This window comes from Citrus clementina, unplaced genomic scaffold, assembly GCF_000493195.1.
Source record: "Citrus clementina cultivar Clemenules unplaced genomic scaffold, Citrus_clementina_v1.0 scaffold_6, whole genome shotgun sequence".
Lineage (NCBI taxonomy): Eukaryota > Viridiplantae > Streptophyta > Magnoliopsida > Sapindales > Rutaceae > Citrus > Citrus x clementina.
The window spans coordinates 16,380,603-16,408,294 of NW_006262139.1; the positions used below are offsets into that span (position 1 = coordinate 16,380,603).

General features: G+C 37.0%; 4 protein-coding genes across 8 annotated transcripts in view; 3 read left to right on the forward strand and 1 right to left on the reverse strand.

Moving 5' to 3' along the window:
• Positions 1-2,795, forward strand: part of LOC18038115 — a 4,642-nt gene extending 1,847 nt beyond the window's left edge. Inside the window, 4 exon segments of the mRNA XM_006429328.2 lie at positions 129-275; positions 1,264-1,330; positions 1,411-1,762; positions 2,426-2,795. Of these exon segments, the coding sequence (XP_006429391.2) occupies positions 129-275; positions 1,264-1,330; positions 1,411-1,762; positions 2,426-2,501 (642 nt within the window). The 3' untranslated portion in view covers positions 2,502-2,795.
• Positions 2,796-12,598: 9,803 nt separating this feature from the next.
• LOC18038116 (probable pyridoxal 5'-phosphate synthase subunit PDX1) lies at positions 12,599-14,777 on the forward strand. Of its 2 annotated transcripts, none has more exons than XM_024181893.1 (2): positions 12,599-13,784; positions 14,440-14,777. In XM_024181893.1, exon 1 carries the CDS (start codon positions 12,809-12,811, stop codon positions 13,739-13,741), a length of 933 nt encoding a protein of 310 aa, XP_024037661.1. In that variant the 5' UTR covers positions 12,599-12,808; the 3' UTR covers positions 13,742-13,784; positions 14,440-14,777. The 2 variants fall into 2 exon arrangements, with proteins under 2 accessions (XP_024037661.1, XP_006429393.1); XM_006429330.2 differs by having other exon boundaries at positions 14,466-14,777.
• Positions 14,778-14,958: 181 nt separating this feature from the next.
• LOC18038117 (rhodanese-like domain-containing protein 10) lies at positions 14,959-16,066 on the reverse strand. Its single transcript, XM_006429331.2, has 2 exons — positions 15,513-16,066; positions 14,959-15,426 (listed from the first exon to the last, which is right to left on the reverse strand). The coding sequence occupies exons 1-2, from the start codon at positions 15,962-15,964 to the stop codon at positions 15,225-15,227; spliced, it is 654 nt and encodes a 217-aa protein (XP_006429394.1). The 5' UTR covers positions 15,965-16,066; the 3' UTR covers positions 14,959-15,224.
• Positions 16,067-16,673: 607 nt separating this feature from the next.
• Positions 16,674-27,628, forward strand: LOC18038118. Of its 4 annotated transcripts, none has more exons than XM_006429333.2 (27): positions 16,675-17,057; positions 17,147-17,306; positions 17,780-17,872; positions 17,951-18,056; positions 18,169-18,337; positions 18,449-18,623; positions 19,255-19,377; positions 19,507-20,037; positions 20,141-20,743; positions 21,305-21,373; positions 21,989-22,105; positions 22,190-22,435; positions 23,125-23,172; positions 23,258-23,395; positions 24,181-24,345; positions 24,438-24,500; positions 24,636-24,743; positions 24,850-24,933; positions 25,009-25,056; positions 25,169-25,243; positions 25,350-25,445; positions 25,540-25,620; positions 25,711-25,782; positions 26,145-26,189; positions 26,274-26,357; positions 27,206-27,309; positions 27,441-27,628. In XM_006429333.2, exons 1-27 carry the CDS (start codon positions 16,840-16,842, stop codon positions 27,601-27,603), a joined length of 3,984 nt encoding a protein of 1,327 aa, XP_006429396.1. In that variant the 5' UTR covers positions 16,675-16,839; the 3' UTR covers positions 27,604-27,628. The 4 variants fall into 4 exon arrangements, with proteins under 4 accessions (XP_024038585.1, XP_006429396.1, XP_024038583.1 ...); XM_024182815.1 differs by having other exon boundaries at positions 24,438-24,491; XM_024182816.1 differs by having other exon boundaries at positions 18,181-18,337.
• Positions 27,629-27,692: the final 64 nt, after the last annotated feature.

Here is a 27,692-nt window from a genome sequence, read left to right on the forward strand (position 1 = left end):
ATTTATTTGTACATAATAATTTAAGTTTCTTCCATTGGTTTCTCACGCAAAAATATTTAAGCTTATGATGTTTTCTTCCTCCTGATCTGTTTACAATATTCAGTTGAGTTCATTTTTACTTTGGACAGGTGCAATTAAACCTCAGATTGAGGGCTTTTCTGTATAACACAAGTGATGCTTATTACAAGTGTACTTTCGCTGATGGATTGTGTAGTTTGAGTGTTTTGTTTCCCAATGGAAATGCTATTGTCTTAACCTCTCCTAAAACGGAACAGGTAACCCTATGTAGTTGCTATTGGCTGGCATTGGTACTAATTTTCTTCCATTTTCCCCCTTTTATTATCTATCAACTTATCACATCAACATGTAACCTGAGAAAACTCCTTTCCAAAAAAAAAAAAAAATGAAAAAAAATTTAATAAAATGAATTGAGTCTCTTTCCCAGTTCGGCCTTTATACTTGACTGGAGGTTAATAAAATAACAGTGTTCTCCCCTGTTAGTTTTATCAACTAACTGGTATCTGAACTAAGAGATAATATTTTCCCATTATTTTGTTCAACATTCTTGTAAAGTAAATTTGTAACTTAACAGAAATAGTATATAGTCAACCTCCTCTCTTCATTGACTTTGTCTAATTTCTACTGAATTGTTAGAGAAGATAGAAAGCAGGCAGTGTTAGTGGAGTGTCTCTCTCATTCCACTCGTCCAGCCCTCTTTGGAATGAAAATCATGAAAAACTGAATTAAGCAACAGTGGTAATCAAAGTGGAAACTTATCGGTTCTGATTTGTAAATTTGTGGAAAAAAATTGCAGATTTCCCTGCTGTTTGGGGTGGTAGAACTCAACAATTTTTATTAGGCCATTGACAAAGATTTTTTGTTTTGAACCTTTATTAAAAAAAAAGGCTATGATATTCAATCTCAGTTTGGAACATGAAATCAATATTCAAACTGAGAAAAAAGAAAGAATTCAGTAACAGAAGGAAGAGCTCCAGACTAAGTTGATTTTGTTTAATAAACCTTAAGGTTCTTGGGACTATTCTAAACCTCATGGAAGATTGTGGTGTTACTTGACTTTTCAAGTTATAGATTGAGTTCATTAATAAAGGATCAGTATGTAATTATGTGCTTGAAGGTTGGTTCCTTACTTCTAGACTCGTCCTAAATTGATAAAAATATATACTCACCATCCTCTTGATATCAGTTATACTTGATCCTGTATCTATAGTGTTTGCATTCATATTGGTGTTTTGAATGCTGCAGGATACAAGCAATGACAATTGGCAAGTTAGAGTGTCCTATGAACCAAGATGGCTCTCCTATGTTGTTGGTATATGTATATTTATTCCTCTTTTTCTTCTAGTAGCCTATCATTCTATAAAACATTTTTACCATTTCTTACTTGTGTAGGTGGTATGACAATGATTATGCTTGCGGCCTTCAATTTCTTAAACAAGTTCCTATGTGAACGTGAAGGTGGAATAGGATTTCAGCATGGGGATGTGGAATCTGCAAGAGCCCCTCTGCTTTCGCATAAAGATGATGATCTCTCTAGTTGGGGTTCATCTTATGATTCAATTTCAACTGATGAGGGGAATCTTGAAGAATTTTTGACAGCATCTTCCCTTGAAGGGAAATTATTAAGAGATGGTGAAGACAGTAATAATACCCGGCGTCTTTGTGCAATTTGCTTTGATGCTCCAAGGGACTGCTTCTTCCTTCCATGTGGGCATTGTGTGGCTTGTTTTAAATGTGGAACAAGGTATATGCTCTCGGACCTCATATCTGCATCAAACTTATTTTTCGTAATCCATGGACATGCATCCACTCTAATCACTAGTTGGCATGTTACTTTCAGCACATCTGAATAAATGATGTAGTGTAAATACACATGTTTACATTATACTCTCGGATTTCTGGCATGTATGGGCTGCCAAGACAGGTTTTCAATTATTTTCCAATGAACTGCAATATCAGAATGTCACACTGATACTTTTGTTGATGTCAAGATATTGCATGGTTATAATATTTTTATAAAGTTGTATGCTGATTGCATACTCTCCAATTGGCCTGAACTAAATTTGGTTTTGAGTAATCTTAACCTGACATCTCTTGTAGATTCACGACTCTATGGTCCCTCTGAAAGTTCAAAGGTTGATGTTGAACTTCCACCCATTAAAAATTTAATAGTTTTCTTTCTGATTTTGGAAAATATAAATACCGGGACTTAAAACATATCAGCAAATTTATTTAATATTCTTTCATATCTATCAATTGTTATTGAGCATAATAAGCAACTTATTTTTGTCACTTCAGCGACTTTTGTCCTGGAGACATAAGGGACAGCCATGGTACCTGTCTTAATCTAAGAGAAGAATGCAATGTCATATCATACTCATCGTATGCCACACTGTGTTCTCTGCAGGATTGCAGAGGTTGCTAGTACTTGCCCCGTTTGTCGAAGGAAAATGAAGAAGGTAAGGAAGATATTTACAGTGTGAGGAACATGAAGATATTTTACAGTGTTAAGGAACATATGGCTCCGCTCTTTGTTACAACTGGACATTGTTGGCATACAACTCACAATCAGATTTGCGTCTCTACTCTTTTTATACACCGGTGCTTCATGTTGATGAATACACGTCGACGTGAGGTCAGAGATGAAGTTAAAAGCAGCCTTCAAGTGGAATGAGCATGCCGTTTGCTTTTCCAGTTGGCCATCCACTGTATAATACCATTAATTAATTAACGCACTTTTGTGTCTCTATTTTGAAGTTTTCTATGTAATTTTTCTCCCCGGCTTTAAAATTTAGCTTATTTTGGGTTTTTTTTTCCACCCGCATGTTGTCATTTGTTTATTTATCATATTATTAAAAAATCTCGGGAAATTTACAGTAATAACTAAAAAAATTTTACTTTTTTTCATCTTAACCCCCCAAAAATATTTCTATCAACATTAGCCATAAAACAACATTTGAGACCAAAATACCCCTCCCTCATCTCTCCCCCAACACTCCCTTTCACTCATCTCTCCCAAACTGATCCAACTCCCATCATCGGCGGCGACATCAACCCTCGTCGGCGACGGCTCCATCTCTCACCGGCATCTGATCTACGATCTACAACCTTCAACAAAACCTAGGTTAGTTATTTTTCTTATTTTTATTAATTTAAAATGAGATTTTAGAATAATAATAGTTATAGCTTGAGAATAATAGTGGTGGTGATGATGTTTGTGGTGGTTGGTGGTGTTTGGGAGTATTGTTTTCGATTTTGGAGTGATTGCGCTTAATTTTGGGGGTGGGGAGGGAGGGGGACAGGGCGCGCGCACGCCCATGCGCGGCTTGCTGTCGCACCAAATATGGTGCGACAGACGCTGTCACACAAAAAATTAGAGTTTTTTTTTAACGAGTCAATTTTTTTTTCTGTAAATGTAATGTAATAATTTTATAAATATTACAAATACATGGCGAAATCAGAATCACCGGATATTGAAGTAGGCAAGATGTATTTTCGTTATGCTGATCACTTTCCTAGTCGAATTTCGAGCATGTGTATGTTATCTTCGGTCGTAAAAGCCATCGAGGAAAAATTAACAAAGCGGCAGTTGACTATGTTCAAAAAGGATATATTTGGGTATTTTTTGGAGTGTCGAAGTTTTCCATTTAGTGGGGTAATTTTGCACAATCTTTTACTGCGGCAAGTGGCCCATGAAGAAGATAGCCGTGAGGATCAATTATGGTTTCAAATTGGTAAGCATTTGATTCGCTTGTCAATTGTCGAATGGTGCTTGGTTACTGGACTTTCATTTGGTGTTGATACCAATCAAGAAAATGATAAAATGGAGCAGAGGCTACGGAATACGTATTTTGGTGGGGTGCATCGTAAGATTAATGTGAAGCAATTTGATGCAGTATTTAAGGAGTTGAAATTCGAGGAAATGGACGATATGGACGCATTAAAGATTGCGCTGTTTTATTTTACGGACAGAGTACTAAATGCAAGAAAAAATCACTGTTAAATTAATTTCGATTGGCTTGACCAAGTTGATGATATCCAGTACTTCCGAAAGCGTCCATGGGGTTTATTGTCGTGGGAAATGATTTACGAGAGTCTTGACAATGCACTGTTCCAGAAAGACGAGAAATTTAAGAAGACTCAGTTGAAAAATCCAGATCATAATATTGAAAAATACAATCTTTACGGCTTTACGTCTGGGGTTCAGGTGCTTTTTTTTTGGTTTATTAATAAATTTTATGGTATTAAATATTTGATAGTTGTTTTATTTGATTTTTCACTTTGGTTGTTGTAGGCTTGGATTTACGAAGCAATCGGAGGGTTGCCATCAACATGGGTCGTCAAAACGAAGAATAAGATTCCCCGCATTCTGCAATGAAAGCCCATGGCGTCTTCGAGAATCAACTTTGCGGAGGTTTATTCGTTCTTCAACGACGAATCTCGTTTTGTAAGTAATATGTATTACTTATTTTTTTAACTTTACTAAATTTAAGAAATGTATACTTACTTAAAATTTTCAATTGAATTTATGGCAGGGGGACGTTTTACAAACTCTTGAGCCAAATTCAAAGGAGAGTAGCAGAAAATATTGGCTCTCTGTGAAGGATTACTTGCCAAGCATTCCAGACTGGGTTCATAAGGTCGGTATACTCTAAGTACTAAAAATTTGTTAATCGAAATTTTTGACTTTTCATTTACTAATTTTAAATGATACTTTATACAGCACCAACCCTCAATCAACGCGATGCCGTCGGTTACAAGGCAATCAGACGAGCATGACGACATACCAAACCCAATACCAGAGCAGCGTCATGATACTTTTGAGGATGAGGTGGGTCATGACACTTTTGAGGATGAGGTGGGTCATGACACTTTTGAGGATGAGGTGGCTGTTGATGACCACCAGCAGCAAACAGACAACTCTGATGACGCACAGGATTCTGAATTTATAAATAATATATGATATTTTTCTGAATATAAATTATTATTTTTTTATTGTTATTCTAAATTTATTTTTTCCTTTTGTAATAGTCGAGGACAAAGCAGTTTAATGATTACGTACGACGACGGCTAGATAAGATTGATCGTAACGTGTATGAAATAAAGTTAGAATTAAAAGATTTTAAAGAAACCGTTGTTGGCTTCATCGACACATTTTCTAAGCGTCCAAATAAGGATTCTCCCACTGCACGCTCGTATGCGGTAAGCTAATTTAAATTTAATAATTATGTTCGTTTAACTTTTAATTTGATAGTTATTTAATATGTTCTTTTTGGCGAATGTACAGGTCCCGGATGACTATGGAGTGTATACTGACGTGGGCAATGAAAATTTGTCTACGCCCACATCATTGTATAGTTTCTACGGGGATGTTAGTGGGGAGAGCGTGCAGGTGTTCACAGAGGTGCCTCCGGGCGTTAGAAAGTTTGGCCGCGCGTACATACCGTCGTATGTTTATAACAGTCCTTACATGATTCCTCCGGTCAGGCGAGGACAGAACGTCCGGCCTTTACCGCGACCCCAAATCATGGACCATGCGATTGACATGAGTACGAGTGTGGATGTAAATCCACTGAGAGGATTGGAGGACTTTAGTCTGTTTGTTGAGTTTGATCGATGGTTCACTGGTGATAGCAGAGTCCGCCGGAGAGTCCAGCACCCGCGGTCATTCTTTCAAATAATTTTGAATATATCTTCGATGGGATGGCTAGGCGATGAGGTATTTATATTTTTCTCGTGGTGTATTCTGTTGTGGATTTGTGTATAACATTTATTTTTTAAATCGTAATATTTTTGTTTCTATACAGCATATTCACGAGTATCTCCGCTTGATTAGCGAGAAACAACGGCAGTATCCAAATGCCTTACTCCAACGTGTCACACATACTGACATATTTTTTTGGGTAATGTGCCGACAAAACTTATAAATACTATTTAATTTGATTTATAATTATTGCCTTTAAGTGTTTTTCATTTATGCATTTCTTGGTTATCTATGTACTAGGTGTTCTTGAATCAGTTATGGAACAACGGGGATTGTGCGGTCGATTCATTAGTATTAGACGATCGCTTGAATAGTTATCTTTGTGGGCGACAGCACACAATGTCCAAATCAATGACAGATGTCGATATGGTATGTATTTTATTACATTTCACATGCTCTATAATGAAAATATTCGAGTTGTTGCTTTTTCTTTGTTGTATTTCAATTGCATATATAACGAACATGTTTTTTAATTTTTATATGTAGTTACTTATCCCTGTTAACTTGAACGGCGCGCATTGGGTACTAGCACAAGTTGGCTTTCGGAAAAATAAAGTTTGGATTTATGACTCATTACTCACATTTCGCGACGACAAAAGGTACAAGTTGAAGCCACTTGAAGTTATATTCCCTCGATGGTTGGAATATGTTGGCTTCTACAATATCCGACCTGAGTTGCGGAGTAAAGACTCGTGGAAAGTTATCGCAGTTAAGAGCGCGCCGCAACAAGAAAGAGGCACTGGCGATTGCGGTGTTTTTATATTGATGGTTACGATGTATTTAATATTCGGGCTTAGATTGGAGTTTAACGCTAGTCATGTCGTGTACTTTAAAAAGAAGATTGCCGTTGATATATTTAATGACAATATTATATTGTAGACCTATGTAGTAATTTTAATGTTGAAATTTGATTTTTTTTTAATTTGCGCACTTAAGTTTATATAATTTTAATGCCTCACATTTTGAACTTTAAAATAAAATAAAGTTTTATGAAATATAAGTGTACAATACACAAAAAATAATAACAGTTTTAACCAACGAAACACAAAAACAATAATAGTTTTAACCAACGAATAACACACAAAATACAACTAACTTCGAGTCGACGCAATAGGATTCTTACATCGCTTACGATTATGGCCTAGTTCATGACACCGGCCGCATCTTACAGTCCGCCGGTCAACGTCCTCGCCAGCCGAGGGTATTCTGAGCTCTTTACGACGGCCAGTTGGTGGTGCCTCAACTGGTGGGTATACTTGCATCTCCTGAATTTCATCTGGAACTTCCCAATTAGCCACATCACCAACTGGCTCCACTGGTTGTGCATAAGCCATCGCCAACGATTCTGTAGTGTAAAAGTCCGAGCAAAGGTTAATAAAATCCACCTGGTGTGTTAGACACGCCGCAATTGCATGAGCACACACAAGCTGATCAAGCTGAAACACTCAGCAGGAGCAAGTTCTCTTTTGCAAGTCAACCAACCCTTTCTTAAGCCCACCGCCTATAACTTGAAAGCGATGCGGAGACACCGGCCGAACTATCATTCTTTCAGCTATAGTTCTCCTCTCAGTGACTATTTCATCCGCCCATGTTGTTAGCCGAGTAGTCATTGATTCAGCCACAATTTTTCTATCATAAAACCATTGCTGCAATGTTTTCCTAAAGTGATCAACAAGATGAGTAATAGGAAATTTTCGAGGTTCCCTCATGAAAGCATTAACACTCTCCGCGATGTTGGTGGTAAGAATGCTGTACCTCCTACCTTCAAACTGAGACCTTGCCCAATTACACGTACCGACATTATTTTCTAAGTAATCAGCCGCACCCGAGTGGATCATCCACAACCCTTCAAGTTGTCTCTTAAATTCCTCGTGGGCATATGCTTTTGCTGCATTAATAAAGGTAGGCTCAAATTCATCCCAAAGAGCTTTGGACATTCTAAATTGTGACTTAATGTTACCTTTGACGTGGTAAAAACAAACGCCATGAGTTGCATTGTGAAATACTTTAAGAACGGCTCTCCTTATGGCAGTGCATCGATCAGAGATAATTACCAACTCAGGTCTATCACCAATCACTCCGTGTAACTTCATCATAAACCATTCCCAAGCATTATTGTTTTCTGAATCCATGATCCCAATGGCTAACGGATACAATTGATTGTTACCATCAAGACATGTTGCCACGAACATGCTTCCACGATATAGTCCCTTCAGATGAGTACCATCTACAGCAATGACAGGCCGAATGTACTGCATAAACCCCTTGATGGAAGATCCGAGTGCTACAAAATAGTACAAGAAATTATCATCTCCATCCTGCTCGAGGTGAGTGACTGTACCCACATTCGCTGTAGTTAGTACGTGAGAGTATTTAGGGAGCAAGTTGTATGACTCTGCAGGGTTGCCGCGAACTATTTCAAGACCAACTTCTCTCGCCCTATATGCCTGCTGGTATGTTAACTGAACACCGTATTCTTGTTGCATATCTGCTCTTATGTCATTGGGAGTATAAATCCTCTTATCTTGAATATATTTTTCTGCGATAATATGACCGACAACCCGGCTCCTTACTTGATGACGTCCATCAACCAATACCTCATTATGACAAGTGTGTACATTATCAATTCTCTTCACTACCCAAGGAACATTTTGCTCGTTCGAACTTCTAGTTGCTCGAATACGCCATTTACATGATTCTGAACAACAGTGAGCCTCGAAACGTGTCGTAGTAGACCGTGCAATCTTGAAATCAAACTTATCTCTAAAGGCCACCTTGCGTAGTTGTAATGTAAGCTCATTCTTCTCAGCAAATAGCTTACCCACGCTGATATCATCTGAGTCACAACTGCTAACAAAGCTTGGAGCAACCATGTTCGAAAGCAAAGTTGGAGCAAGACTTGTAAGGGGGTCAATTCTCCTTCTCGATCGAACCATAGAAGGAATAGGTCTATTGCCTCTGTTATTCACATGAGTATTGTCTTCACACTCATCCTCATGCTGAAACGACGGAACATTCGAAGGACCGGCTCCTCCATCATCACCATCATTATTGAAACGAGTGCCCCGCCTCGTATTATTAGAAGGTTATGCACAAACATTATCACCCTCTGTCTTATTATGAAAATCATCATTGTCCCGAAAATCATTGTTGTGATACGGAGAATATCGTTGCTCCAACGACGTTGTTATTGGAAATACTGTTGCTCCAACATCCTGTAACGTAATGCCATTATCATCATCGTTGTTATAATTGTCGTGGATTGGAGAGTAATATTGCTGCAGCGATATTGTCCTTGGCAACACCTCTTCATCATTATCGGGACCAGACATATTTGCTCTAAACGAAGTTTCTGTATCGACATGTGGCTCAATACCTTCGCTCGGAACTCGAGGTGATGTGGTCACGAATATAGGAATGCATCCAAAATTAGCTACGTCAGATGCCATATGCAACACAACCCTCACCATTTCATCGTCACATATATCCATGGGCATTGCACATATACGATATAATGTGTTATTAGATCTTAAAGTTGTCTTCATTGTGATACTATAGTCATTATGGTTTATTTGTAACACCTTGTATACTCTTGCCAATAACTGATCAAACAGATAATTTTTTCCAACCAAAAAAGCTCGATTTTTACCATTCACGTACTCCATACGGCCATTCTCTAATGTCTCCCACCAACCATCGTAACACAATTCAAGTACAACTGAATCCATTAAGCCTGAAATCATAAAAAAAAATTATTTGAATCCTATTAAAATAATACAGTTTTAATGAATCTCCAAGTGGGTGCGACAGGCAACCTGTCGCCCGAAGCTTGGTGCGACAGGCACCTGTCGCACCTTTCTTGGTGCGATAGGTTGCCTGTCGCACCAAGTTTTGCTGCGACAGGCAGCCTGTCGCCAGATTTAGATTCACCCGACTCAGTTTAATAAGTTCAGAAAATAATTTATACCACTAAGTGACGTCGATTTGTGTTGGATCTGGATAGATTATGATCGGATATCACTTTTACCGTTGTCTTTTGCGATCGCCGTTGGCTGATGATTCAAGAGTGAAAAGCTGCTTTTGGTTTGGCGATATGGGAGAAACAATGTTGGTTTTGTTCTGTAAAGAAGGGTAATTTGGGAAGAAAGGCTTGTGTTTGGCTAATGTTGATAGAAAAAAGTTGAGAGGGTTAATTGCGAAAATAATAAAATATTAATGGTTATTTTCGTAAATTTCCCAAAAATCTCGAGGCTGCGGTCGTTCGACCCCTTGATATTGTTATTTGTTTATATATCATATTCTTAAAAAAACGCAAGACTGCGGTCGTTTGATGCTGGGCAAATAAAGGAAATTTTAACCATAAAATGGCTAAAGAATGAAACAAAATTTCATCACGCGCTCAAATAAAGGCAGACAATAGACACCATCATTGTTATGGTGGGTCAATATTAGTATTAGATTTTTTTTTAATTATATGATTGCTGGCTTTTCGACAATTATACCTTGAAAGGTTGTAATAGAGAAGTGCTGTTTTTTTTACTAAAATTAATTAAAAATTTCATAATTAGGGGTGTTTAGAATCCAATCCGATCTGCTCAATCTATCTGATCCTCATAAATCCGATCTGTGGATTGGTTGATTAGATTTGATTGAAAATTTAAAAATCTACAGTCGGTGGATTTGATATGAATTTACTTCTGTGAATCCGCAAAAATCTGCGAATCCGTGAAAAAATAAAAAATATTTATTTAATAAAAAAATTAAACTTGTAAATATGGCCTTATACTTACTAATAAATAAATTAGTTAAAATATAGTTACATTAACACTATATTATGTCTTATATGATAATAATATAAAATAAAAATAATTAAATAAATATATATAGCTTCCTAAGCAGTTAATTTTCATGTACTGATCTAAACAAATGAGATTTTTTTTGGTATTTTATATTTTGAAGATTTAAATGTATTTTCTAACTTTATTTAAATAATTAATTTATTTAAATCTTATTTAATTTTAAATTTGATTGGTAGTAAAATTATTTTTATATTAATTTTTTTATATAGTGAGTTCTTAGATAGGACATGATTAAAAAATTTTAATCAGTAAACCAATCTGTAAAAATAGTAAATTGAATATAAATTGAGTAAAATTCACATCCGATCCATAGACGCATAGATTAAATTTGAATTAAATTTCACTAATTTATAAATTAAATTAAATTAAAAATTTATAATTCGTAAAATTATAGATCGCGTATAAATTGATGTTCAATCTACAAATTGATGTCCAATCTACAAATTCATGAACACCCTCGAAAGAGTCATGGATGTTTCTCCGATGGCTCATTGGAACAAAGATTTAAAGTTAAGTTGGTCAATTTCTGACACCATCAACTAATAAAACTATAAAAGAGTCATCAGGCGGCCCGAGTGAAAAGCAAAGAGAACAAAGATTCCATGACAGGGACGGTGAAAAGACTCATCCCCTCTCCCAAAAGAAGCACAATCGCACAAGTAAATAATTTTAGGAAAAGAAAAGGAGAATGAGGAAAACAAGTGGAAGACGCCATCCTTATTTTTTATGTACACAACTTTTACGTGTGGGGGCAAATCAAGATTGCAAACGAGCGGCGCCCTTCACTTCCTCCTTCGCAACCTCTGAACTCTACATCATCACCACACTGACCTGCCTTTTAAGACAATACCAGAGATCCATCGTATTTATAATTATTTAAGATGATTTATTAGTTAGCACTAAAAATATAAAAACAGTAAAGCACACCAATTTGCTTGCAACTGAGTGAAAAATAAAATTAAAAAAAAAACTAAAAATGGCATATTGCAACATAAACAGAAAAATCACAAAAGAAAGCGCCCACGGACGCTGCACAAATTTCTTGACTTCAACAATGCAAACCGAACGCCAGTGCAACACGAATGGATACCTCACGCTCCACGTAATAAAATATTTTCCCAGCACCAACGATTCGCGTACCCAAAATTTGCGTGGCCCCCAATCAAGCACATCCCCACCGTCCGTGGGCACAGCTAAAATACATGCAAGCAATAAAAAAAAAACAAAAAAAAAAACAGAGCAATTGTTACTTTAAAAATAATAATAATAATTGGGAGCAACCGGTTTTTGCCACCGGTTGCCCGAATTAAATAATAGTAAATATAATAATATTCAAATATAATAAATAAAGTAATTATTATTTTAATATTAAAGGACACATAACAATAAAAAATTATTTTTATAATAATAAAAATCGAGTTTCAAGTTTAATGATCCTGATAACTAATTCTTGGTCATGATTTCATGTTTATTAGTCATTAATTAGATGATTTTCACGGTTGCAAGTTAATAATCTCATGTTTCATGTTTATTGCACAAAGTTTCAAGTTCCTTTGATTTCAAGTTTAATAATTTATGTATCAAACTAATGGTCATGATTTTATGTTTATTGGTCTATTAATTAGATGATTTTAATGGTTGTAAGTTAATGATCTCAGATTTCATATTTATTGCACTACGTTTTAAATTCCTTTGATTTCAAATTTAATAGTGTAGGTATCGAGTTAGTGATTCTGATTTCATATTTATTAGTCTATGATAATAAGTTAATGATCTCAAATTTCATATTCATTATTCGAAATTTCAAATTCCTTTTATTTCAATTTTAATGGTTACACTTTCGTATTTATTGGTCAACTAAACAATTCTATAGGTTTCAGGTTTTATAATTTTTTATTATTATTTATTATTTAAATTCATCTCAACCGGTGGATTCAAACACACTCAACTGATTCGTTTTGGAAAATCGAAAAACTAAAATCAAATCAGACCCCACCCAACGTGACCAATGTTCGTCACTCATATTATCAACTCCAAAACCAAACCATTCACCGTACCTCCCCCTATTTAATGATTAATCCCCTCGCCACATATTCCCTCACCCTCGCCGCCTTACAAATTAACATCTCTTCCTTCGCAACACTTTTTCCTTCTCGCTGTCGGCGTAATGGCAGGTACCGGAGTGGTGGCAGTCTACGGTAATGACGGCGCTATAACGGAGACTAAAAAATCTCCATTCTCCGTTAAAGTCGGTCTAGCTCAGATGCTTCGAGGCGGCGTTATAATGGACGTCGTTACTCCCGAGCAAGCGCGAGTCGCGGAAGAGGCTGGTGCGTGCGCCGTCATGGCTCTTGAGCGCGTCCCCGCCGATATCCGCTCGCAAGGCGGCGTGGCTCGCATGTCTGACCCGCAACTTATCAAGGAAATCAAACAGTCCGTCACCATCCCCGTCATGGCCAAGGCTCGTATTGGTCACTTCGTCGAAGCTCAAATTCTCGAAGCTATTGGGATCGATTACGTCGACGAGAGCGAAGTCTTGACTCCCGCCGACGAAGAGAATCACATCAACAAGCACAACTTTCGTATCCCCTTCGTATGCGGCTGCCGGAACTTGGGGGAAGCTTTGAGGAGGATTCGCGAAGGCGCGGCGATGATAAGAACGAAGGGCGAGGCCGGAACGGGGAATATTATCGAAGCGGTGAGGCACGTGCGGTCTGTGATGGGGGATATTAGGGTTCTGAGGAACATGGACGATGACGAGGTGTTCACTTTCGCAAAGAAGATAGCGGCGCCGTACGACTTGGTGATGCAGACGAAGCAGCTGGGGCGGTTGCCGGTGGTGCACTTCGCAGCGGGAGGAGTGGCGACGCCGGCGGATGCGGCGATGATGATGCAACTTGGATGCGACGGAGTGTTTGTCGGGTCGGGCGTGTTTAAGAGCGGGGACCCGGTGAAGCGGGCCCAGGCAATTGTACGGGCGGTGACTCATTACAGTGACCCGGAGGTGTTGGCGGAGGTGAGCTGCGGGTTGGGCGAGGCCATGGTGGGTCTTAATTTGAGTGACCACAAGGTTGAGAGGTTCGCTAGTCGCTCCGAATAAATGAAAGAGATGAGGTCCCGAAGCCCTTTATTAATCATTATCTGTAAGCTTTTTCCTTTTTCTTTAAATCTTATGTAGTAAGCGGGATTCAAACTTCAAACCGCAGTAGTTGTCGTAATGTTTTCTTTGGGTGTTAGTTCAATTTACACAACTTGTCAATTGAAAACTCTGTTCTTCTTTACCAATATGAATATTTTACGCTCGGAATGTTTGTTGCGGAGGTTGATGATATGCCTGGCTTTTTTTCAATAATGAAAATATATGCGGCAAAGATCTCTTTTTTTTTTTAAAAAAAAAAAATGATCTAAAGACCATGATGTATCTCATGCTATGTGTTTGCTTTATGCCGTTGATTCATTGACTGGGAGTTATGACTAAATTTTCTGCAGTTCGAACTTTTTGGTAATTGTCGCATCTGCAATGTAGGCAGCAGTATTAAGATTTGCATGGTCAGTGTTGGTCGATTGTTTAATAATGCAGATGTGTAACAATGTTCTTTCAAAGGGATGCTGTTGTATTAAGTTGTTTGTCCATTCTTTTTCTGTTCCCGTGTATGCAATATCCTTTTCCTATGTCTATAGTGCGACTGAGTAATGTAATGCTGCTGCTCCTTATACTTTTGCTGTTCATTTCAACATTTCTTTCTATATCTTTGCCCTTTGTTTGAATTGGTTGTTGGTATATTATGTTCTCCAAAGTTAAAAGACAGATTACTGGTGGACAGATTTTTCAGTGTGGGATTCGCGGTGGGGGAGCTCATTTGAAGTTTGAAGAAATCTTCGAGTTGTCGCATTGTTGCAGGATCAGCCCTTTTCCACAAATATTTGTATAATGCTTGTTTGTGTTTACAGTTTAGTTTAAATCCAATGTGATGCAAATAGACTAATTGGCGTTTAATAATTCTGTTAACCGTTTGTCATGAACATTAAGAATTAACGCCTGTTGTATTGTAGCACTATTCCCAAATAGTGTTACATCAATTGAACTCTTAAAAGAGCTATTCTCTTGAAGAAAATATTAGATATTAGCCCAAGTAGGCATGCTGTTTGGTTGGTGTCATTTTACTGCAAGTAGCAATCCTTTTTTTTTTTTTAATTCAATTAATGCCTGATTCTCCTATTGGCTGGTGAAATGAAACTTATTCGGAGCATTGTCGAAGAGAATTATTTCCTAGTTTCATATACAGGATAAGCACGCATTCTTTCTATTACAATCAGATCAGGGAATTCAGATTTAATAGATGCAGGGTAGTGCCTTACAGATCTAACTTGGTAGCTGAAATTTTGGCTTTAAATGAGCATCATGATCTCTAGTGAAAATAAAACAGATACAATGGCCAAGTGCTGCCTTCTCATACCGCAAATGTCCACCATATGAAAAGCTTAACGAGCCCTTACGATCAAAATCGCTATTGCTCTGCCAAGCAACATCAATGATAGGAAAAGCCGACCGAAAGGCGCTCGCTCTAAGCATCATTTCCTGGTTAATCACTCTTGCCCACAGCTTGGAGTAGCAGCAGCAATCGAAGAAAGTAATACGACACGCCTCCAATTGTAGCATACTGCAGCTTCTCTTTCCCTTCAATTTCTGGGAAATCACCTTCGATAGCTCGATTAAATCCTCCGGCCAACCACCCCAAATTCCTGTATCCTCCTTCATACAACTTTGAAGCAGCCATCATTGACCTGATGCCAAGGCAAACTGGTTAAAAACAAAGATTAATGAAAGGCTATAGCGTCCAAAAACTTCGTACAAGATATTAAATTCTCACCTTAGCCCTTCACCACAGGCTACAAGGAGCTTACTCTCTTTATCAGGAACTGCAGCCTCAACTTGCCGAACAAAGTTGGGATTAAACATGGTGAACTTTTGGCCAGTCCATAACCCGATGTAGCCAAAATGAACCCATTTCTTCAGAAGAGTGATGGCGCTATAGTCCTTGTCCTCGACGAATAGTGGCACATGCAGTGACCCTTTGACTCTTGCTTTTTCCGTCTCCCAAACCGGCCTGATATCCAAGAGCATTAATCCTTCTTTCATGGCTGCAGCAGCTTCCTTCGGCGTAAAGGGCTGTATGGCACCTGATTGTATTAGCTGCCGGGCATTGCTAGCTTTTGCATTGATTTGAAGTGATTTGGTTTTTCCGGTTGTGAAGATGAGTTGCTTGTTTTGATCTGCATGCTTCAGAGCTGATGCGTAGAAGTGGTTCGGTTGAATTGCCATCACTGCTGCTCTCTTATCTTTTGAACCAGAAGAATCCGATGCAACAATCTTATTTTGGAATATTTCTCTAACCCCTTTCAATTTTTATTATTTAACAAACACCATTTGATTTCTTATATCTTTTCATGGACATCCATATTTATAATTGATTTTTAGGAAACTGTTCAATGCACTGCCGAGTACACTTAAAATCCTCAAAAAAAAAAAAAAAAGAGAAAAAAAAGAAAAAAAATCCTTTATATTTTGTATTTCTCTTAGCAAAATGCAAATAATTTTTTTTTTAATCATGTTCTATGTGCCACTATCATGAAGATTATGTGTAATGGTGCCATTTAATTAGTGAAAACTGTCCAATAAATTCTTTATTTGAAATTGAATAAAATATATTAAAAAATAAAAAAAAAAAGTTTCGGTAGTCATTTTGGCAAGCATTTCAAACAAACAAACGACGTGTACTCTCTCTTTGTCTTTCTTTTTTTTTTTCTTTTTTTGAGTTTAATGAGTGGTTAAATTGATATATATATATATTTTACCTTTATTTACAATCAAATTAATGTTTTTCGCGAGATTTAGAAAACAAGAAAAGATATCCTAATCTTCAAATAAAAGAAAAATAAAATAATAAATAACATGTTATTCTTATTTTTTTTTGACAAGATGTTATTCTTATTTTATTTTGTAATAAAATAATAAATTAACAGATTCATTTTTTTTAAAGAACATTTTTAAGTTTCGGAAAACATGAAAAATAATTCTGTTGGGGTAACCACCGTATCAAAGTAACTGAACCCTAAGCAAAGGTGTCTCCTCCCTCCAAAATTCTCCTAGGATCATAAACTGAACCCTAGACCTGAGGTTTTTGATTTACAACAACAATGGTGGGAATGACGAATTCAAATTCAAGAGAAAAATACTTGAGTCTAGTGTATTCAGTTAAGGCAGCCATTAACTTACCTTCGAAACTCGAATACTTGCGTCGGCTAAAGCAAGCTTTGCTTGATGAAGAAAACGCTCTTTTAATTTCCGAAATTATCCCTTGTTTCTTCGACCTCTTTTCCGATTCGTTCGCTCCGGTTCGCAAATTTGCCACCGAGTACGCCTTACTAAAACTCTGGCTTAATTTCGCCTGGTTGACTGACATTTTCATTGAGTTATCAATTTGTTGTTATCTTTTGATTTTAGGGTTACTGGTGAAGTTGGATTGAAGCACGTGCAACTTGTACCAGAAATTGTGCCTGTTTTAATCAGTGTTTTAGATGATGCTACGCCTGCAGTTGCTCGACAAGCTATAACTTCTGGACTTGATTTGTTTCGATTCACTCTTGAAAAAGTTGCTATCCAGGTAGGTTTGAGATTCAGTTAATAACTTGATACTTCATTTTAGTTCTTGGAAGTTAATCATTTTTTGCCATTTTGTTTATATATCTATCGTGTCGCTTCATCAATGCTTCCTTCTGTTTATAGCTGAAGGTGGTGTGATGTACCTAGTGCTAAGAAGCCAGATAGAACAGTAGCTGTTAACTGATGTTGAGTATGTTAAAAATTGAATTTAAGGATGTTTGTAATTGTTGTGCTTCTGCTTGATTATGAAAACAGAGCAGCTAATGTGTTTGGTAAACACCTCAATTTACCTTGCTGCTAATATTTACCAGCCACTCGTACACATTGATTTGCTGCTGGGGATAAATAGCTGTAACACCTCAATCAAATGTACCGTTAGTGTTATAGACTTATTGCTGCAAGTCACATGATGTTCTGATATTGTCAAATCAGTAATATATAATAAATTGCACACTTGCCTTTGTAAATGTTTAGGGTTTACATTCCAGTGATTTGGACAGTTCACTTGAGTCATCCTGGGAATGGATGTTGAAGTTCAAGGATAAAGTATACTCAATAGCTTTTCAGGTAAACATTTATTTCTTAATGAAAACATACAATTTGGTTTTTTGTGTTCTCTTTTTCACTGCAACATCTTTTGAACAGCCAGGAGGTGGTGGGGTAAGATTGCTAGCTCTGAAGTTTGTAGAAGCAGTTATTCTTCTGTACACACCCGATCCTAATGGCTCACTAAAGCCCCCTTCTGATGAAGGTAATGAATTTCATCAATCATTTTCGGACTTTGCAAACAAGACTGATATCCCTTTTGATATTCCATTTTACTTCCATCAACGATGTTTTATTTACTTATTCTTGTATCGTAGAAAATCTTGTAGAATTTAATATATCTTGGCTTCGTGGGTGCCATCCTCTACTTAATGTTGGAGATTTGTCAATAGAAGCCAGCGAAAAGTTGGGATTATTGCTTGATCAGCTTAGGTCTCCAACTGTGAAATCTCTCAGTAGCTTAGTGGTTGTTGTGCTTATTAATAGGTATGTGGTCTATCCTAGTTGTATTCTTAAGCACGTGCAATTCTTTTGATTAGGGAAGTACTTGTCATCAATATTCTTTATTACTATTATTTTTTTAATACTTCTTTTCAGTCTTTCAGCAATAGCGAGGAAAAGACCTCCATATTATGGACGCATTTTGCCAGTTTTACTTGGTCTGGATCCTCCAACCTCTGTCATAGAAGGGATGCATATTTCTGGTCCACAACATGCTCTAAAAAATGCCCTCCTTGCCTGCTTGAAATGTACACATCCGGGTGCTTCACCGGTATTTCATTTACACTAAATATATTGATTCTTTTATGCAAATGGGTCCGGATATTATTTAAGCTACTGCACCAAGTTTGTGTGTTTCTTCTTCGTGAATCAATATTATTATTAAGATAACGTTTCCTCAATTTCATGTAGATGCTCATAAGTTATGTCATGAGGCAGATTGAAGGAATGGTTCTCTAGATCTATTACGGCAGTCATTAAATTTTTTACATGCTTTTCCTTTCAATACAGAAGATAACAGTCCATTACAAATATACAATTTTTTTTACTGTGATAATGAATTTAATTTCTTCAAATTTGCTGTAAAGTGCATGCTCTGCATTTAAGTTACCTTTCTCATTCAGTTAAAATCCATTGTGTTAAGTATTAAAGCACATGGGAATTTGATGGTAGTAGATTTTGCCTTCCAGGCTTTTGAATGTATTTGCAATTGTGACTTTAAAATTGCTTGAGATTTTTATCTTACTTTGCTATGATTAATTGGGGAGAATATCCATGGATTTCAATGATTTGTTGCTCACTTGGCATGTTAAAATCTCTTCATTAATTACTAAGTGTACTTTCTTCTCTAATCTTTTTCATAGACAAGACTAATGGGTGATGTAATTTCTGGATTTCTTTAGTGGAGGGATCGGTTAGTTGGTGCCCTGAAAGAGATGGAAGCTGGAGATTTGGCAGAGAATGCCCTAAAACAATTTTCCAAAGCTAATGGAAATGTAGAAGAGAAAGATGATATGCCAGCTAAGGTACCTGTCATTCTTTAAAATTTTTCGGATTCATGTTAATGTACATGTAGATTGATTTGTACATTTGTACATGCATAAAGATTTTTGGATGTCCGGAGCCTTTCTGATCATGGCATTAATATTTTACAGGAAGAGAAGCCCTCGAATAGAACATGTGATGCTGTGCAAAGTAACTTGGGAAGAAAGAGATCTGGGGCAGATGATGGTTGTGACCTGGAAGGAGATGATGATGTATCTGGAAAACGTGCTAGACCAACACCTAGTGACTCAGAAGCACTATCTCAAGATCATCGTCCTTCAACTGGGTCAACCTCTAACAAAGGAAACAGTGATTCTGGTCCTGTGCAGCAGCTTGTTGCCATGTTTGGTGCCTTGGTTGCTCAAGGTGAAAAAGCTGTTTCATCTTTGGAGATACTTATTTCAAGTATCTCAGCTGACTTGCTAGCCGAGGTAGTGATGGCCAATATGTGTAACCTTCCTCCCTACCTTCCTCAAGCTGAAGGAGATGAAGAATCAGTGTTGAACATGAGTATAGTTGGCAGTGACACTGGAGCCAAGTATCCAGCATCGTTTGTGGCTAATGTTCTTTCACTTTCAAGTAGCTTCCCACCAGTAGCTTCACTTCTAGACGCGCATCAGCCAATTTCCAGTGATATAGGGGTAAAATGAACTTCAATGGCTCTGATGTTTATATAAATACTCCTGTCTGACTCTGAATTTGATTATTTTCTTATTGAAATTATTACATTTACTGGAATAGCAGAAACTGCAAAAGGAGGAAGAGCTTCATGCTGCAGATGGGGATGATGGCGCTTCTGTAGATGATGGCATAAGTCATGTAGCTGGAAATGCAATGCTGCCTCCTGGTTCACTGGCTAATTCTGATGTTTTGCCTGTGACAGAGAATGCTGATTCATCTGTTTCAGCTGGTCTCCATGCTATAGGAAATATAGAGAGTGATATTCCTGGTCTAAGTTCTTCTGGTCGTAATGATGGATTTTCCGAAACCTTGGTTGCTTCCTCGTCAGCTACTACTGATTTAGAAGATGCCAGTCAAGAGCAAGTTACAAGTGGAAGGTCACCTCTGGATCTTCCGTCAGTATCAACAGATAGGTCAGACGAGCTTAGTTCAAAAGCAGCTATTACAGACACACAGAGCCTTATTTCCTCAACAGCAACCTCTGTTAGTTTGCCTTCTCATTTTGTACTGCCAAAGATGTCAGCACCTGTTGTTGAACTCTCTGATGAACAGAAGGATCAATTACAAAAATTATCTTATATTCGCATTGTTGAAGCATATAAGCAAATAGCAGTTGCTGGGGGTTCCCAAATCCGCTTATCTTTACTTGCTTCTTTAGGTGTCGAGGTACTAGTTCGGGCTTATTAAATAGTCTTATTACCCATTATTTGCTGCTTATAAGTTGTCTGATATTGCGATTGCTTGTTGAGTTCGTTAGCTGTTAGTTATCTATAATTTTTAGTGTCTGATTTTTCTGCGTAGTAATTTTTTATTTCTCTGTATCAGTAAGGTTGATACTCCCATTGTTTTTTTATCTCTGCATTTTTAAAGAGATTATTTTGTTTGTCTGTATGCATAATATTGTTCATAAAAAATTGTTTCAAATTATGCTTTCACGAGATTCTTCTCCTTCCTTGAATCTAATGTTTCCAATCTGTTTTATTTGACATTTTTTGACCCATTTACTATGCTAAGCAATTGATATTGCTTACAGAAAGTATGGCTACTAGTAACTTCTTAGCTTTTTCATATTAATGTTTCGGTTCACTGGGGCTTGAGAATTTTTGGTTCATTCAGTATGCGGCAACCACTCCAGTTTGAAATAAAATATCCCCAGAACTTTTTCATCTATAACTGTCTATATATTTGTTTTATTAAATTTTTTTTAATTCTTTCTATCCTCTGCAGTTCCCCTCGGAGTTAGAACCATGGAAATTGTTGCAGGAGCACATCTTGTCTGATTATGTGAATCATGAGGTAAATTGCAGTCGAGCGTTTCTTAATGATCAGATATTGCTAAGGTTACCGTCCAACCCAAAAAAAAAAAAAAAAGATATTGCTTTGGTTGTTTACTGGATACAAAACTTTTGTAACCATGGTTCCCAGCTCGTTATTGTTTTTAATCAGCTTTCAATTTACCTTCTTTAATCTCATTAAAGGTCTTTGTTCTCTCTTTGCTTGTGTATATCAATATATTTTTCTATTTTCTTAGTGCAATTATATGTAATCATAAGATTTCGAAGACATCCTGAAATGCAACACTTTTTGGGTCCTTAAATTCTATTTGAAAGAGCCGTCTAGTTGACAATGGCTTGTAAAAATTTGATGCACCAGTATAGAATGGTAGATAGTTGGCATCCATGATGTTTGCACTATAGCGGAGCTCCAGGTGCAGTAAAATGACTAGAGTTATTCAGTATGAGATGATCATTTTAAAATTTCAGATGTTTTGGTTTAACACACTGATGGCGGCAGGGTGTAAGATTAATTAACTACTTTGCTTAGCAATATAGTCTAAGATTATTCTCCTGCTGTTTGTTATGTTACTTTATCACTACATTTTAATTGACAATCATCTCTGGACGTCTTCAGGGACACGAGTTGACATTGCGTGTGCTCTATAGGTTATTTGGTGAGGCAGAAGAGGAACACGACTTCTTTTCTTCCACAACTGCTGCTTCTGCATATGAAATGTTCCTTCTTACTGTGGTTTGTATATACTGTCCAAACTTGTTTTCCTTTCTTTTCTTTCTGTGCATAATTTTTTTTTTCTTGTTTTTCTTTTTAATGCAGGCTGAAACACTTAGAGATTCTTTTCCACCTACAGATAAATCCCTAAGTAGATTGCTTGGTGAAGTTCCTTATTTGCCAAAGTCAGTTCTGAAATTATTAGAGGGCTTATGTTTACTTGGAAGCTTCGATAAGGGTGAGAAGGAGTTACAAAGTGGAGACCGAGTTACTCAAGGTCTCAGTGCTGTGTGGAGCCTGATTTTGCTGAGGCCTCCTCTGCGAGAGGACTGCTTGAAAATTGCTTTGCTGGTATTTTTTAATTATCATGAACCATGTTATGAATACAAATGTTGTCTACTTGCACATTCTTTGCATGTTTTGCTTTTATTTATCATTAACCTAGCTGCTAAATGGCAATAAAGTTGGTGAAATAGATGTTCTTTGCCGGCAGTTCAACATTAGCAGTGTTTGAATCTGTTGATATCATCATGCTTAGACCTTTATGCTTGTTCACTTGTTTTTTGTTATGGCTTCAACTATGGTTGTTAGTTGATTCAACTGGTAAAATCTCTTGTGGTGGCGCAAGAGTTTGTGGATTGGGCCTGACTTACATGGGTGGGTAGTAGATTTGGTTACCATCATGCTACTTAAAAAAAAGAAAAAAAAAATGCCTGAACTCTTTTTGTTTTCTTTCTTTGTCTCGCTTTTAAGCAATAACTGCCTTTGATTTCTTCTGAATTGTGTACATCTGGTTTTCTGCCAATTGAACTTAACTTCTCTTTTACTTCTCAATTTGCCCCCCGAGGCTTGACTGAGTGGTTTTCAAGTAGCTTTCTTTGACTGGCCACCCGAGTTCAAATCCTGGGGGGAGGTAGGGGACTAAAAAATTGATTTGGGCTTAGCCACTCTCCTATTTTTTTTCTTTAAATTATTTACTTTGAATTTCTCTTTAATCCTGTCATTTTATTTGACTTTGAATTTTCTTTTACCTCTCAAAGAGTGCGGTTCATTGCTCAGAGGAAGTGCGAATGAAGGCAATACGACTGGTAATTATGCCTAACTTAGTATCGAAGCGAATTAGTTAGTGCCTCCCATGTTGTGTTTATAATATAAGATGTGTTTACTTTCCAGGTGGCGAACAAGCTTTATCCCTTGTCATCCATTGCTCAACAAATAGAAGATTTTGCCCAGGAAAGGTTGCTCTCTACAATAAATGGGGATGGCAAAGTGAAAAAGGATGCTGAAGTGTCAACCAATGGGCCGCAGAAGGTAAAGGTTGCATTGAGGATGTGAATCTTCACTTTGAGCTACTCAAATTGTGCAATGACTGAAAGTAATTTATTTTATTATTTATTTCTTGATAGTATGGAAGCAACTAAAAGTTGTCTTTGTTTGCTATACCAGTTTTCAAAATTGTATTGGAATGGATTCATCATTGTTAAGTTTCCAGTTTATTGCAGATAGGATACTTGTTTGGCAACTTGTCTAGTGCTAAATTATTATCAATCGTCATATATTATTTTAAAATGGGGAAAATGATGCTTCTTTCCTTTGACATGGATTCAACTAGAGAATCATAAGTGAAAGTCATTTATGTTATTATTTATTCTTTATCGTATGGAAGCAACTACAAGTTGTCTTTGCTTGCTATACCAGTTTCCAAAATTGTATTGGAATAGATTCATGATTGTTAAGTTTCAAGTTTATTGCAGATAGGATGCTTGTTTGGCAACTTGTCTAGTGCTAAATTATTATCAATTATCATGTATTTATTTTAAAATGGGGAAAAGATGTTCTTTTCTTTGACATGGGTTCAACAAGAAAACCATAAGTGAATGGATCATCAACTTGTATTTACTTCCAAGGTTTAAATCATGGTGAATGCCCTTCTAAGGTATGAAACTGATGCATACATGCATAGTATTCATTATTTATGATATGCCCTTGCTTTTTGGGTTTTCTCTCTTAACCATTTTTTTCCCCATGTCCTGCTTACAAATGTGACTAATGTTCCGAGTGATATTGAACTAGTGACCTTATTGTTTATTGAACAGGATTCTGATTTGGAAAAGCCATCAAATGAGCTCATGTCAGGGAGCACTGTCAGTAAAGATATCTCCAGTGATATTCATCAGTCAAGCACGTCACCCAGCATGTCATCCCTTTCAATCCCTGAGGCTCAACGGTGCATGTCACTTTATTTTGCTCTCTGTACAAAGGTTCTGACTCCGCAATTTTAATCTTTCATTATTCTTGGTTAGTTTTCAATATCCTACAATGAAATTAATAGCGATGTTTCTTTCATTGACAGAAGCATTCTCTTTTCCGGGAAATATTTATTCTGTATAAAGATGCATCAAATGTGGTAAAGCAGGTTTGTTTGTTTGTTTGTTGTTGCGCCGGCCCCTCCCCCCCCTCCCCGCGGGCGGGCGCACGGGGAATTTAATTTAAAAATTGTTATAATTGTCATTTCTTCTCGGAGCACTTTCTTATTAGTTGTATTTTGCAGGCTGTCCAACGTCACATCCCTATTCTGGTTCGTACTATTGGCTCATCATCTGAACTTCTTGAAATTATCTCAGATCCTCCAGGTGGAAGCGAAAGCCTGTTGATGCAGGTTTGATAATTAAACACCCATGTAGTTTCGCAACACCAAAATAAAGATCAAAATGGCTATACCTGATTTCCTTTTTCTTCTGCCTCCCCTTCTCCTGTTGCATCAGGTTTTGCATACATTGACTGATGGGACAATTCCTTCTCCGGAATTGATATTTACTATTAAAAAGTTGTATGATTCCAAATTAAAGGTATAAGTGGTTTGTTTTCTCTTTTAGATGAATTGAGAGCATTGACTAATATATGCGTGATTTTGCTCATTTCAGGATGTAGAAATTCTATTTCCAATATTGCCATTCTTGCCGGGAGATGAGGTATTCCCATTCAGATTTCACGATGGGATCTTTTTCCTTACTTTATTGGTGTTTGTCGAATGTCTTTTTGTTTCTCTGGCTTTAGATTATTTTAATAGTTTGGTTTGTTTAGATCTTGGTGATATTTCCCCATCTTGTGAGTCTTCCCCAAGACAAATTCCAAGCAGCACTTGCTCGTATACTACAGGTGTCTTGTGTTTCATCTTGGAATAGTTGTATTCTCTTGGTATTTCGAGTGTTTTAACTAATTCTTAATGCTATGCTATGTTTTAACTTGAAATATTGTTATCCAGGGATCATCTAATTCAGGTCCAGTGCTCTCTCCAGCTGAAGTCTTAATAGCTATTCATGGGATTGATCCTGACAAAGATGGAATTCCCTTGAAAAAGGCATTTTTCTTTCTTTCTTTCTTTCTTTCTTTCTTTCTTCAAAACCTTACCAACTCACGTGAGTGAATAACCCAATGATGTTATTTTTTATCAGGTTACAGATGCATGTAATGCTTGTTTTGAGCAAAGGCAGATCTTCACCCAACAAGTTCTTGCTAAAGTCTTGAATCAATTGGTTTGTACCATCCTGTACTTTTCAACTTGTATACTGGAACTTTCTGTCAGATTTAGCTTAAAACTCTGATGAACAATGTTTGCTCCGTAGGTTGAGCAGATTCCCCTTCCCTTATTGTTCATGCGTACGGTATTACAAGCAATTGGTGCTTTTCCAGCACTGGTAAGAATTCACCCCCAGGTTTTCATTTATTGAAAGAAGGAATTGCAGTTCTAATACTACTATGAATTATTAGGAGTCAAATAAAATAGTAATGGTACACATGCTGATTCATAGTCAATTTTAGCACTAAAAGTTCCTAGATAAGTAAAAAGAATAATTTCTGTGCATAATTGGCAAGTCAGCTTTCTGATGATCAAAAACTGCTATGTAATCCCTAATTTAGTTGTCGAAGAGAGTTGGATCCTTGTTTTCCCCATTCCCTATGTTGAATGCTTCAGTTGGATTAATGTTAGAGGAAAATAAACTTGTATCCTTAGATGAGATATCTATGATTTACCGTTAAATCTTTTAAAATGTTGTAGGTGGACTTTATAATGGAGATCCTTTCTCGTCTTATAACCAAACAGGTGACTTTTTATCTCAAAATGCTGATGATGATCGTTAGATGATTTGGGCTTGTTTTATGATTTTCATTAAAACAACTGTAACAGATATGGAAGTACCCTAAGTTGTGGGTTGGGTTCTTGAAGTGTGCACAGTTGACACAGCCTCAGTCATTCAATGTGTTGCTTCAGGTACATTTTGTTTTTCTTGTTACTAAGCGTGAGTAGCTAATTACTCCATCTCAATATTTAATTGCTCTAACAATATAGTTCTTCTTGGCATCTTCGTAAATCCCCGCTTTACAGGATATTGCTTCCCCTTTGTTATATGCCCTTTTTTTCTTTTTCTATTTTACCAAAATTTCTGTGCGCGCGCGTGTGTTTGTATGAACCGCTGCATTTGCTTAGGATTTGTAATTTTGGTATGAAAAAAGACACGTGAATATAACCGGAGCAGTTTAGGTTCATAGGAGAGAAGCACTCTGATTAAAACATAATCAATTCTACAGTTCAAGACATAGAATGAGGTGAAGAACATTTATATAAATTACATTGATGAGAAATGAAGAATTCCTGCATAGGATTGTGTGCTGGAACCTATGCACTCAAAGCATTACTTCTTCCCAGTGAAGTTGATTTGCATACTTACTACAATTATTTCCCTCAAACTTCCCATAGCAACTCTTCAGACAATCTTTATATTTGCTGAGATGTTTGTGGTATAGTGCTGCAGAAGAATCAACAGAATAAAATGAGTAATTTCATGCGTTAGCTCCATTTGCAATATGTCAATATAATTCAAGAAAAAAAATCCACTATTTCATGTCGCGTCTGAATGGAAAGAACTATTGTAATTCTTAGGCCTTATGTCCATGTAGAATAAAATTCTGCCACATACTTTATTTACTTTTTTGGTTTGGTGTACCACTGCACGTTTATTTCTCTATCTTATTTAGTTATGTGTCTTAGAACTTTAATATCAGTTATGCGTTTTGGAGCAAATTTTGTAGTTAGTTCTGACAGTACTTTGTTGTCTCTAGCTTCCTCCACCGCAGCTGGAAAATGCATTGAATAGAATATCTGCCCTCAAGGCTCCTTTGGTCGCTCATGCTAGCCAACCAAATATCCGGTCCTCACTTCCTAGGTTCACTTCAAAAGAAAGTCCTTTTTTCCTATTGAAGAAATATGTTTTTATGCGAAAATTAAGAATTTTTTTAGAATGAAGTCTGCTTCTTGCCAATTTCTGATTGTAGTTTTGTGTTTTGCCACTTTTAGGTCGGTTTTGGCCGTTTTGGGAATTGCCTTGGATACTCAGACTTCAAGTCAGGCACAGACAAGTCAGGCACAAACAAGTCAGGGTCAGACTGGAGATATAAGCAACTCGGAGAAGGAGGCTGTGACAGAGAAATCTAAGGAAGAATCATCTGTTGCTAGCTGATAGGCTTAACAGTCATTCTGAGGTCTCACAACTTGATTCTTCAAAAAGTATAAGACGCCAAGCCAGCCATTGGTGACTTAAGCTACACA